Below are 14,066 nucleotides of genomic sequence, written 5' to 3' on the forward strand. Positions count from 1 at the left end.
CCCTTCTTTGGACACTGTTTTAACTACCCTCCAGATGAGCTTCAATGCCACACAACTCTCCTTCCGTGGCCTCCAACTCCTCTTAAATACAAGTTAAACTAAATGCATTCTCTACAACCGATCACTGCCCGCACCTGCCCGCCCGTCCAGGATCACTACTCTGGACGGTTCTGACTTAGAATATGTGGACAACTACAAATACCTAGGAGTCTGGTTAGACTGTAAACTCTCAACCCCCAAAGCCAAATAAATAAATACAGTAGGGGATGAGGTAGTTGTTTGGGCTATTTACAGATGGGCTATGTACAGGTGCAGGGATCTGTGAGCTGCTCTGGCAGCTGGTGCTTAAAGCTAGTGAGGGAGATAAGTGTCTCCAGTTCTCTGCTGCCAATGACTGGAACTACAAAAACTACAAAAATCACTGAAACTGGAGACACTTATCTCCCTCACTAGCTTTAAGCACCATCTGCCAGAGCAGCTCACAGATCACTGCACCTGTACATAGCCCATCTGTAAATAGCCCAAACAACTACCTCATCCCCTACTGTATTTATTTATTTACCTTGCTCCTTTGCACCCCAGTATTTCTACTTTGCGCATTCATCTACTGCACATCTACCATTCCAGTGTTTAATTGCTATATTGTATTTACTTCGCCACCATGGCCTATTTATTGCCTTACCTCCCTTATCTCAACTCATTTGCACACATTGTAAATAGACTTGTTTTTCTACTGTATTATTGACTGTATGTTTGTTTACTCCATGTGTTAGTTACTCTGTGTTGTTCTATGTGTCGAACTGCTTAGCTTTATCTTGGCCAGGTCGTAGTTGTAAATTATAACTTGTTCTCAACTTGCCTACCTGGTTAAATAAAGTTGAAATAAAATCTAAATATATTTTATATTTGAGATTCTTCAAAGTAGTCACCCTTTGCCTTGATGACAGCTTTGCACACTCTTGGCATTCTCCCAACCAGCTTCATGAGGTAGTCATCTGGAATGCATTTCAATTAACAGGTGTGCCTTGTTTAAAGTTCATTTGTAGAATTTAATTCCTTCTTAATGCGTTTGAGCCAATCAGTTGTGTTGTGACAAGGTAGGGGTGGTATACAGAACATAGCTCTATTCGGTAAAAGACCAAGTCCATATTATGGCAAGAACAGCTCAAATAAGCAAAAATAAATGAAAGTCCATCATTACTTTGTTATGTTCTAAATAATAGGGTAAAAATTGACGGAAAACTATAAAAGCTCAAACCAAGTTTATTCACCCAAAGGGTCGGACAGCTGAACAGCTGAACAGACAAAAAACATATTCACACAAGTACTGGTATTTAACCTTTTCTCCTATGCTGAGCCCCCTCCTTACACATCTGAACAGCCAATGTTCTCTGTTGCTAGACAAAACTTTATTGATATCTGTTCTTCATCTAACCTGACCTCTGCCCAAATTCCTCTCTCCTCCCCAACTCACGGCTGTCATGTTGACTTGTACCATACTGGGTATCTTCTCCTTCCATAGGATCCCTGATGGCTAACAATAACATATCCTGACAGAATGTAAACGTTCAACATTCCCCTCTCTCCCTCAGTGACATGAATAAGGATATTTCATATTTTTAAGTTTAGAAGTCAGAACCCATCATTTGTAAGACATGAAGGTCAGTCAAAACAGAACATTTTTGGAACTTTGAAAGTTTCTTCAAGTGCAGTCGCAAAATACATCAAGCGTTATGATGAAACTGGCTCACCTGAGGACCGCCACTGGAAAGGAAGACCTAGAGTTACCTCTGCTGCAGAGGATATGTTCATTAGAGTTCACTGCACCTCAGATTGCAGCCCAAATAAATGCTTCAGAGTTCAAGTAACAGACACATTTCAACATCAACTGTTCAGAGGATACTGTTTGAATCAGGCCTTCATTGTTGGATTTCTGCAAAGAAACCACTACTAAAGAACACCAATAAGAGGACTTGCTTGGGCCAAGAAGCACAAGCAATGGACATTAGACCAGTGGAAATCTGTCCTTTGGTCTAATGAGTCCAAATTTGAGATTTTTAATTCCAACCACCGTGTCTTTGTGAGATGCAGAGTAGGTGAACAGATGATCTCCACATGTGTGGTTCCCACCGTGAAGCATGGAGGTAGGATGTGTGATGGTGTGGGGGAGGTTTGGTGGTGACACTGTCTGTGATTTATTTAGAATTCAAGGCACACTTAACCACCATGGCTATCACAGTATTTTGCAGCGACACGCCATCCCATCTGGTTTGCACTTAGTGGGACTATCATTTGTTTTTCAACAGGACAATCACCTCCAGGCTGTGTAAGGGCTATTTGACCATGGAGAGTGATGGAGTGCTGCATCAGATAATCTGGCCTCCACAATCACCTGACCTCAACCCAATTGAGATGGTTTGGGATGAGATGGATCACAGAGTGAAGGAAAAACAGCCAAAAAGTGCTCAGCATATGTGGGAACTCCATCAAGACTATTGGAAAGCATTCCTCATGAAGCTGGTTAAGAGAATGCCAAGAGCATACAAAGCTGTCATCAAGTTAAAGGGTGGCTACTTTGAAGAACATAAAATATAACATGTATTTTGATTTAACACTTTTTGGGTTACTAAATGATTCCATATGTGTTATTTCACAGTTTTGATGTCTTCACTATTATTCTACAATGTAGAAAATAGTCAAAATAAAGAAAAACCCTTGAATGAGTAGGTGTGTCCAAACTTTTGACTGGTACTGCATATTTACAAAAAAAATACATATGGGTTATTGGAAATGATGCAGACAATTACAGTGCCTTGCGAAAGTATTCGGCCCCCTTGAACTTTGCGACCTTTTGCCACATTTCAGGCTTCAAACATAAAGATATAAAACTGTATTTTTTGTGAAGAATCAACAACAAGTGGGACACAATCATGAAGTGGAATGACATTTATTGGATATTTCAAACTTTTTTAACAAATCAAAAACTGAAAAATTGGGCGTGCAAAATTATTCAGCCCCTTTACTTTCAGTGCAGCAAACTCTCTCCAGAAGTTCAGTGAGGATCTCTGAATGATCCAATGTTGACCTAAATGACTAATGATGATAAATACAATCCACCTATGTGTAATCAAATCTCCGTATAAATGCACCTGCACTGTGATAGTCTCAGAGGTCCGTTAAAATGTTCATGAAGAACAAGGAACACACCAGGCAGGTCCGAGATACTGTTGTGAAGAAGTCTAAAGCCGGATTTGGATACAAAAAGATTTCCCAAGCTTTAAACATCCCAAGGAGCACTGTGCAAGCGATAATATTGAAATGGAAGGAGTATCAGACCACTGCAAATCTACCAAGACCTGGCCGTCCCTCTAAACTTTCAGCTCATACAAGGAGAAGACTGATCAGAGATGCAGCCAAGAGGCCCATGATCACTCTGGATGAACTGCAGAGATCTACAGCTGAGGTGGGAGACTCTGTCCATAGGACAACAATCAGTCGTATATTGCACAAATCTGGCCTTTATGGAAGAGTGGCAAGAAGAAAGCCATTTCTTAAAGATATCCATAAAAAGTTTCGTTTAAAGTTTGCCACAAGCCACCTGGGAGACACACCAAACATGTGGAAGAAGGTGCTCTGGTCAGATGAAACCAAAATTGAACTTTTTGGCAACAATGCAAAACGTTATGTTTGGCGTAAAAGCAACACAGCTGAACACACCATCCCCACTGTCAAACATGGTGGTGGCAGCATCATGGTTTGGGCCTGCTTTTCTTCAGCAGGGACAGGGAAGATGGTTAATATTGATGGGAAGATGGATGGAGCCAAATACAGGACCATTCTGGAAGAAAACCTGATGGAGTCTGCAAAAGACCGGAGCCTGGGACGGAGATTTGTCTTCCAACAAGACAATGATCCAAAACATAAAGCAAAATCTACAATGGAATGGTTCAATAATAAACATATCCAGGTGTTAGAATGGCCAAGTCAAAGTCCAGACCTGAATCCAATCGAGAATCTGTGGAAAGAACTGAAAACTGCTGTTCACAAATGCTCTCCATCCAACCTCACTGAGCTCGAGCTGTTTTGCAAGGAAGAATGGGAAAAAATGTCAGTCTCTCGATGTGCAAAACTGATAGAGACATACCCCAAGCGACTTACAGCTGTAATCGCAGCAAAAGGTGGCGCTACAAAGTATTAACTTAAGGGGGCTGAATAATTTTGCACGCCCAATTTTTCAGTTTTTGATTTGTTAAAAAAGTTTGAAATATCCAATAAATGTCGTTCAACTTCATGATTGTGTCCCACTTGTTGTTGATTCTTCACAAAAAAATACAGTTTTATATCTTTATGTTTGAAGCCTGAAATGTGGCAAAAGGTCGCAAAGTTCAAGGGGGCCGAATACTTTCGCAAGGCACTGTACATTGATAGAAGCCATAATATGTCTGCAATATAGCTGATTTAAGAAAAACCCACATCCCAGTACACTCTTATTGATACAATCAAGTACAGATACATTCATATCTTAGCCCTAAATGCCCGATTTGTTAATCATAAACCCCAGGTCCTTTGGTTCGTTGCTCCAGAGCCTTTCCGTTCACTTTCACACTCCTGGGCCAACATGTTACTTGCCTATCTCAGTCATGTTACTCACTTTCCTTAGACCTGTATTCCCCAAGTCAACAACAGTAACCTATATCCAGCTATTAGCCTCACACCCCAACACTTTTATTTGCATATCTTAGTACTGTGACCTCTGACCTGTATACGCAAATCATTTCCTAGATAAACTCATAGTACAGTGGTAAAACACATGTGCCAAAGCCCCATTCACTTTTTGTAATACCACAAACTTGTTGCCAGAAAGAATTTGAATTGGCAATACATGTCCATTAAGATCCATTACCTGTATGAGCCTTGTGTATCCCTACACCCCATTACTCATATAAACCAGGTAAATCCATGGGCATACATATAAGACAGGTCTACCCCCAGTGCCAAAGCCTCAACATTCATACAAACCAGGTCTACACTTGTACTTCAGCCTCAATATCCTTACAGACCAGGTGTACATCTTCACTTCTAACCCAATATAGATTTTTTTTTACTGTTACATATAACTGCCAATTGTCATAACAATAGGTGTGCTTATGCATTTCAGCCCCACTATTCATACAAACCAGGTCGACACCTGTACTTCAGAACCAATTTACATACCTACAAAGTCTGCACCTGTTCTTGAACACATTTAGTCAACTAAGCCAGGTCGAAATGTGTCGTAGCCTGAATCCTCATAAAATGTAAACCAGGTTACCCTGCTACTCAGCTCAAGTACTACTACTGTACAAACCAGGTCTACACCTTTGACTGAGTCCCAATACTAATATAAACCAGATCTACATCTGCATATCTATATCAAATCAAATCAAATCTATTAATAAAGCCCTTCGTACATCAGCTGATATCTCAAAGTGCTGCACAGAAACCCAGCCTAAAACCCCAAACAGCAAGCAATGCAGGTGTTGAAGCACGTTGGCTAGGAAAAACTCCCTAGAAAGGCCAAAACCTAGGAAGAAACCTAGAGAGGAACCAGGCTATGAGGGGTGGCCAGTCCTCTTCTGGCTGTGCCGGTTGGAGATTATAACAGAACATGACCAAGATGTTTAAATGTTCATAAATGACCAGCATGGTCAAATAATAGGTCTGGGACAGGTCAGGATTCCCTAGCCACAGGCAGAACAGTTGAAACTGGAGCAGCAGCACGGCCAGGTGGACTGGGGACAGCAAGGAGTCATCATGCCAAGTAGTCCTGAGGCATGGTCCTAGGGCTCAGGTCCTCCGAGAGAGAGAGAAAGAGAGAAAGAAAGAATTAGAGAGAGCATACCTAAATTCACACAGGATACCGGATAAGACAGGAGACCCTGACCCTAACCCCCCGACACATAAACTACTGCAGCATAAATACTGGAGGCTGAGACAGGAGGGGTCCGGAGACACTGTGGCCCCATCCGATGAAACCCCCGGACAGGGCCAAACAGGAAGGATATAACCCCACCCACGTTGCCAAAGCACAGCCCCCACACCACTAGAGGGATATCTTCAACCACCAACTTACCATCCTGAGACAAGGCTGAGTATAGCCCACAAAGATCTCCGCACCGGCACAACCCAAGGGGGGGCGCCAACCCAGACAGGAAGATCACATCAGTGACTCAACCCACTCATGTGACGCACCCCTCGTAGGGACGGCATGAAGCCAGTGACTCAGCCCCTGTAATAGGGTTAGAGGCAGAGAATCCCAGTGGAAAGAGGGGAACCGGCCAGGCAGAGATAGCAAGGGTGGTTCGTTGCTCCAGAGCCTTTCCGTTCACCTTCACACTCCTGGGCCAATACTCAATCATATGACCCACTGCAGAGATGAGTCTTCAGTAAAGACTTAAAGGTTGAGACCGAGTTTGCATCTCTCACATGGGTAGGCAGACCATTCCATAAAAATTGAGCTATATAGGAGAAAGCCCTGCCTCCAGCTGTTTGCTTAGAAATTCTAGGGACAATTAGGAGGCCTGCGTCTTGTGACCGTAGCATACGTGTAGGTATGTACGGCAGGACCAAATCAGAGAGATAGGTAGGAGCAAGCCCATGTAATGCTTTGTAGGTTAGCAGTAAAACCTTGAAATCAGCCCTTGCCTTGACAGGAAGCCAGTGTAGGGAGGCTAGCACTGGAGTAATATGATACAATTTTGGGGTTCTAGTCAGGATTCTAGCAGCCATATTTAGCACTAACTGAAGTTTATTTCGTGTTTTATCCGGGTAGCCGGAAAGTAGAGCTTTGCAGTAGTCTAACCTAGAAGTAACAAAAGCATTGATTAATTTTTCTGCATCATTTTTGGACTGTTCTGTAGATGGAAAAAAGCTGTCCTTGAAACAGTCTTGATATGTTCGTCAAAAGAGAGATCAGGGTCCAGAGTAATGCCGAGGTCGTTCACAGTTTTATTTGAGACGATTGTACAACCATTAAGATTGGGACCTAGAACAAGCATCTCTGTCTTGTCCGTGTTTAAAAGTAGAACGTTTGCAGCCATCCACTTCCTTATGTCTGAAACACAGGCTTCTAGCGAGGGCAATTTAGGGGCTTCACCATGTACAGCTGTGTGTCATCCGCAGAGCAGTGAAAGTTAACATTATGTTTTCGAATGACATCCTCAAGAGGTAAAATATATAGTGAAAACAATAGTGGTCCAAAAAACGGAACCTTGAGGAACACCGAAATTTACAGTTGATTTGTCACAGAGACAAACTGATATCTTTCCGACAGATAAGATCTAAACCAGGCCAGAACTTGTCCGTGTATACCAATTTGGGTTTCCAATCTCTCCAAAAGAATGTGGTGATCGATGGTATCAAAAGCAGCACTAAGGTCTAGGAGTACGAGGACAGATGCAGAGCCTCGGTCTTATGCCATTAAAACGTAATTTACCATCTTCACAAGTGCAGTCTCAGTGCTATGATGGGGTATAAAACCAGGCTGAAGCATTTCATAAACATTGTTTGTCTTCAGGAAGGCAGTGAGTTGCTGCGCAACAGCCTTTTCTAACATTTTTGAGAGGAATGGAAGATTCGATATAGGCCGATAGTTTTTATATTTTCTGGGTCAAAGTTTGGAGTTTTCAAGAGAGGCTTTATTACTGCCACTTTTAGTGAGTTTGGTAAACATCCGGTGGATAGAGAGCCTTATATTATGTTCAACATAGGAGGGCCAAGCACAGGAAGCAGCTCTTTCAGTAGTTTAGTTGGAATAGGGTCCAGTATGCAGCTTAAAGGTTTAGAGGCCATGATTATGTTCATAATTGTGTCAAGAGATATAGTACTAAAACACTTGAGTGTCTCCCTTGTTCCTAGGTCCTGGCAGAGTTGTGCAGACTCAGGATAACTGAGCTTTGAAGGAATACGCAGATTTAAAGAGGAGTCTGTCATTTGTTTTCTAATAATCATGATCTTTTCCTCAAAGAATAATTTATTACTGCTGAAGTGAAAGTCATCCTCACTTGGGGAATGCTGCTTTTTAGTTAGCTTTGCGACAGTATCAAAAATAAATTCAGGATTGTTCTTATTTTCCTCAATTACGTTCGAAAAATAGGATGATCGAGCAGCAGTAAGGGCTCTTCGATACTGCACGGTACTGTCTTTCCAAGCTAGTTGGAAGACTTTCAGTTTGGTGTGGCGCCATTTCCGTTCCAATTTTCTGGAAGCTTGCTTCAGAGCTTGGGTATTTTCTGTATACCAGGGAGCTAGTTTCTTATGAGACATTTTTTTAGTTTTTAGGGGTGCAACTGCATCTAGGGTATTGCGCAAGGTTAAATTAAGTCCCTCATTTAGGTGGTTAACTGAATTTTGTCCTCTGACGTCCTTGGATAGGCGGAGGGTGTCTGGAAGGGCATCAAGGAATCTTTGTGTTGTCTGTGAATTTATAGCATGACTTTTGATGCTCCTTGGTTGGGGTCTGAGCAGATTATTTGTTGCAATTGCAAATGTAATAAAATGGTGGTCCGATAGTCCAGGATTATGAGGAAAAACATTAAGATCCACAACATTTATTCCAAGGGACAAAACTAGGTCCAGAGTATGACTGTGACAGTGAGTAGGTCCAGAGACATGTTGGACAAAACCCACTGAGTCGATGATGGCTCCAAAAGCCTTTTGGAGTGGGTCTGTGGACTTTTCCATGTGAATATTAAAGTCACCAAAAATGTGAATATTATCTGCTATGACTACAAGGTCCGATAGGAATTCAGGGAACTCAGTGAGGAATGCTGTATATGGCCCAGGAGGCCTGTTAACAGTAGCTTTAAAAAGTGATTGAGTAGACTGCATAGATTTCTTGACTAGAAGCTCAAAAGACAAAAACGTCATTTTTTTTTTGTAAATTGAAATTTGCTATCGTAAATGTTAGCAACACCTCCGCCTTTGCGGGATGCACGGGGGATATGATCACTAGTGTAACCAGGAGGTGAGGCCTCATTTAACACAGTAAATTAATCCGGCTTAAGCCATGTTTCAGCCAGACCAATCACATCAAGATTATGATCAGTGATTAGTTAATTGACTATAATTGCCTTTGAAGTAAGGGATCTAACATTAAGTAGCCCTATTTTGAGACGTGGGGTATCACAATCTCTTTCAATAATGACAGGAATGGAGGAGGTCTTTATCCTAGTGAGATTGCTAAGGCGAACACCGCCATGTTTAGTTTTGCCCAACCCAGGTCGAGGCACAGACACGGTCTCAATGGGGATAGCTGAGCTGACTACACTGACTGTGCTAGTGGCAGACTCCACTATGCTGGCAGGCTGGCTAACAGCCTGCTGCCTGGCCTGCACCCTATTTCATTGTGGAGCTAGAGGAGTTAGAGCCCTGTCTATGTTGGTAGATAAGATGAGAGCACCCCTCCAGCTCGGATGGAGTCTGTCACTCCTCAGCAGGCCAGGCTTGGTCCTGTTTGTGGGTGAGTCCCAGAAAGAGGGCCAATTATCTACAAATTCTATCTTTTGGGAGGGGCAGAAAACAGTTTTCAACCAGCGATTGAGTTGTGAGACTCTGCTGTAGAGCTCATCACTCCCCCTAACTGGGAGGGGACCAGAGACAATTACTCGATGCCGACACATCTTTCTAGCTGATTTACACGCTGAAACTATGTTGCACTTGGTGACCTCTGACCTTCTCAGCCCAAATACCCATATGAACCAGGTTTACACCTGTGGCTATGTCCCAATACTCTGATAAACCAGGTCTACCTTCATGACTATTCAGCAAAACGCACATAAACCAGATCTACCATTTTGGTAGAGACACTTAACAAACCTATTGACGTTAAATATTTGTTTAATTATGACAATTTTTCAGTGTATGAGTCTATGTATTATGGATCCCCATTAGCTGCTGCCAAGGCATTACAATACATTCACAGCTGATTTCACATCATATTAAGTGTGTCCTCAGGCTCCTACTCTACTACCACATATCTACAACACAAAATCCATGTGTACGTGTGTGTATGCATGTGCCTGTGCCTATGTTTGTGTCCCTTCACAGTCCCCGCTGTTCCATAAGGTGTATTTTTATCTGTTTTTTAAATCTTATTTTACTGCTTGCATGAGTTACTTGATGTGGAATAGAGTTCCATTGTAGTCATGGCTCCATGTAGTACTGTGTGCCTCCCATAGTCTGTTCTGGACTTGGAGACTGTGAAGAGACCTCTGGTGGCATGTCTTGGGGGGTATGCATGGGTGTCCAGTAGTTCAAACAGACAGCTTGGTGCATTCAACATGTCAATACCTCTCACAAATACAAGTAGTGATGAAGTCACTCTCTCCTCCACTTTGAGCCAGGATAGAATGATGTGCATATTATTAATGTTAGCTCTCTGTGTACATCCAAGGGCCAGCCGTGCTGCCCTGTTCTGAGCCAATTGCAATATTCCTAAGACCCTCTTTGTGGCAGCTGACCACACGACTGAGTGCAGGTGCGATAAAACTAGAGCCTGTAGGACCTACCTTGTTGATAGTGCTGTTAAGAAGGCAGAACAACGCTTTATTATGGACAGACCCATCTTAGCTACTGTTGTATCAATATGTTTTGACCATGACCACTACTTTCTCAATTTCCACATGATTAATTACAAGATTAGTCGAGGTTTAGGGTTTAGTGAATTATTTTTCCCAAATACAACGCTTTCAGTTTTTTAAATATTTAGGACAAACTTATATCTTCCCTTCTGAAACCAACTGCAGCTCTTTGTTTAATGTTGCAGTCATTTAAATCTCTGTAGTAGCTGACATGTATAGTGTTGCGTCATCTGCATACATAGACACACTGTCTTTACTCAAAGCCAGTGGCATGTCGTTAGTAAAGTTGAAAAGTGTAAGGGGCCTAGACATCTGCCCTGGGGAATTCCTGATTCTACCTGGATTATGTTGGAGAGGCTTCCATTAAAGAACACCCTCTGTGTTCTGTTAGACAGGTAACTCTTTATCCACAATATAGCAGGGGGTGTAAAGCCATAATACATCAGTTTTACCAGCAGCAGACTATGATCGATAATGTCAAAAGCCACACTGAAGCCTAACAAAACAGCCCCACAATATTTGTATAATCAATTTCTCTCAGCCAATCATTAGTCATTTGTTCTTGTTGAATGTCCTTCCCCAGAAGCGTAAGTCTGGTAATTCCCCAATGGCAATACCCCCCAAAATATCAAAATATGACATTTTACAGTCAAAATCCCTGATTTACACATACGTAAAGGCTAATGGATAATCGTCAAAGCCACTATATTTTCCCATTGGTCACAAATATGACCATTAAGATATTTTCATATACCACAAGCATCATGGATTCAATCTATTGGAAATTAGAGCGCATATGTGAACTACACCCTTTAAACATTATGTTTGAAGCTGTTGAATACAGACTTCTGGTGCCAAATGCATCGCTAAAAGTACACCTTGGAGATTTATGCATGTGGTCTTGTGACCATTTTGAGAAATCATATGAAACTTCTCTGAACCATATTAGACACCTTGGTAATGCATAATATATGACTTATTTGTTGATAGGGCAAACTTGAACTTCTGTAGAACCTGTTAAGTACAAAAATAATCCCTATTGTGACTGATGGGATTCAATCAGTTGCCAAAATGCTGTTATCAAGGTAATTTCCTTAGGAGGAAAATTGTGTGAGAAGTCGAAGAAGTCGAAGCTCGAAGGCGTCGAAGCTTGTGGGAGAAGTAGAAGCTCGGGATGATAGACAAGCTTCCCACTAGTTGGAGGGGTTTCTAGTGGATTTTTCCCAGCCGTATGTGATAAATACCACCTTCCCACTTGGTTATGAATACAGTTTAAGCATTAATTGGCTGCTGAATATGAGGTCTTTCTCTTGATTGGTTGATCCCACCCTACTGTTCCATATCCTCTAACACTTAACCCACTGACCCACCTCCTTTTCGTGCAACTTGTTTGCTATTTTCAATTTAGTCCTCATCCTGCAAGGCCATGAAGAAATGGTTCTGGAGGAGGTGGACCCAGATTGGGAGGAGAAGGAGAACAAAGTGGCTCAGGGAGCGGCCCTGCTCCAGGCCTTACCCTCACTCATACCCCAGGTCAGAGGCAGAATCAGATACAGCCTTGCTGGTAGTCAGTAGATTACCGTGCTTGAATGGACAAAAGTGGCAATAGCTTCAAAGCTGACCAGAAAGTCACCAACATGATGTGACAGAAACAAAACTGTTCCATTTTCCTAATGGAAATGCCATTGAGCTTAACAATGTTCTTTATCTGGAGCTGCAATAGCCGTACTCTCTGTGTGTACTGTATTTCTCTGTTGCAGCAGGTTCTGGAAGTGCAACAAGAAGCAGAAGATGCAGAGACACAGACAGAGAGATGGACTCCCCTCATAGAGAGCATAAAGAAAGAGGCAGAGGAGGCTGCTATGGTGAAAGTGGAGGAGAAGTAATAAAAAGACTCCATCTGTTTTCCTCTTCCTCCTATTCTCTATGTAATTTCTCTCTCTGTCTCACACTCACTCATCTCATATTTTTTTCCCCCAGAGATCTGTCTCCCTTTGTCTGTACGAGTGATTGAATTGGGATTGGCCGTTGTGTTCATCAATGCCTTTTGGCTCTGTGTGATTGTTCGATGTATTGACCCCTGCCCACTCACCTGGTCTCCAGGCTGCAGCAGCAGTTAAAAGAAGCACGGATGGCTGAGGAGGTGGCCAGACAGGCGGCTGAGATGGCAGTTAGACAACTAGAGGAGGAGCAGGCTGCCAGTGCCCAGAGGGCCACAGACTCACAGCAAGAGACTGATGGAGAGCAGTACGTCCCCCCCCCCTCCCACACACACATACACACACAGAAAGACATACACACACATGCATGTTTGCATACAAACACATACATATACACACAGACACATACACACACATCTACTCACACACACACACGTACACACACACACACAAACATACGCACAAACACACACCCATAGGTGAATGAACGTCCATCCCCTACCATCTCGATGCACATGTGAGTGTGCTGGAGTGTGTGTTGCTGAGCTGGTTCGTGCTGAGCCAATGAAGTGAGGATCACTGGGTTGTGATAAAAAGCTCAATGTAAGGCTGAGAGCTGCACTTAGTGCCGTCGTGCAGCGGCTTGCTCTCACACACATGCAAACCCATACACACACCAGGACATGTCATCGCCAAGGAGACGACCCTTAATAATCATCCTGCTCACTGTCTGTTTTGCAAAGACTGCCCAATATCCAGGAGGAAGAGAACGAGGAAGACCCTGAGTAAGTCCCGCTCCTACTCCCTGTTACCCTTCCACGCTTCTATCCGCAGCAGAGTAGATGAATGTTGCCCTTAACCACTTCTCTCTGGTGTCAAACATTAAATTGCCACCCTAATGGTTAAGATTACAGTCAGGGTTTGTCTAATCTGATCCGAAATCTGTAGTTAGGGGCAGCCTCTATCTCAAGCATGTTAACATCTCACATCCAAACCTTTGACCCCATCCTCTTCCCTCTACAGTTTGACTCATTAACCAGATGTTTGATAGGATACGGAGCTTGAGATTTCTAAGAATGCTGCACAGTAGCCTACATACATTCTGGAGGGCTGAGGGGCTCTGTTTGTCTGCTGTTTGTCTGCTCATCGTGATATGGATGCAGCCGTTCAAATTACAGGGGTGACTGGAGTTTCAAGGCACCCTCCAGAAGCGGATTAAGCCCTAAAATGATCAATATTGGTTTTGCCCACTATTTGGGGAGCACTATTGAAAACTGATGTGTAAAATCGAGCTCTGTACATGTTTAAAACTACGGTTTATGACTGTCTAACTGTCTGAGACTGTCTGAAGCTCTGTTTGTCCCCTTCTGCACACCGTCCAGGTTGCAGATGCTTCAGGCGGAGAGCGACGAGAGCATGGACATTGAGAGTCCCGAAGAGAATACGATAACAGAGGACAATAAGATATCTATTCAGATTCATTTCAATGAAGACAAAAGGGTTCCAT

General features: G+C 42.8%; 1 protein-coding gene across 5 annotated transcripts in view; it reads left to right on the forward strand.

Moving 5' to 3' along the window:
* The window catches only part of LOC110506283 (cyclic nucleotide-gated cation channel beta-1-like), a 75,737-nt gene that overhangs the window by 38,737 nt on the left and 22,934 nt on the right, over positions 1-14,066 (forward strand). For 4 of the 5 annotated variants that reach the window (XM_090221750.1, XM_090221751.1, XM_090221752.1 and 1 more), the window contains 4 exons: positions 12,028-12,152; positions 12,380-12,501; positions 12,723-12,866; positions 13,303-13,344. In XM_090221750.1, the coding sequence (XP_090077876.1) occupies positions 12,028-12,152; positions 12,380-12,501; positions 12,723-12,866; positions 13,303-13,344 (433 nt within the window). The remainder of the gene's footprint in view (positions 1-12,027; positions 12,153-12,379; positions 12,502-12,722; positions 12,867-13,302; positions 13,345-14,066) is intronic. The other variant, XM_090221753.1, reaches the window with a different exon arrangement.

The sequence above is a fragment of the Oncorhynchus mykiss genome, chromosome 26, assembly GCF_057628025.1.
Source record: "Oncorhynchus mykiss isolate SJ-2025 chromosome 26, ASM5762802v1, whole genome shotgun sequence".
Lineage (NCBI taxonomy): Eukaryota > Metazoa > Chordata > Actinopteri > Salmoniformes > Salmonidae > Oncorhynchus > Oncorhynchus mykiss.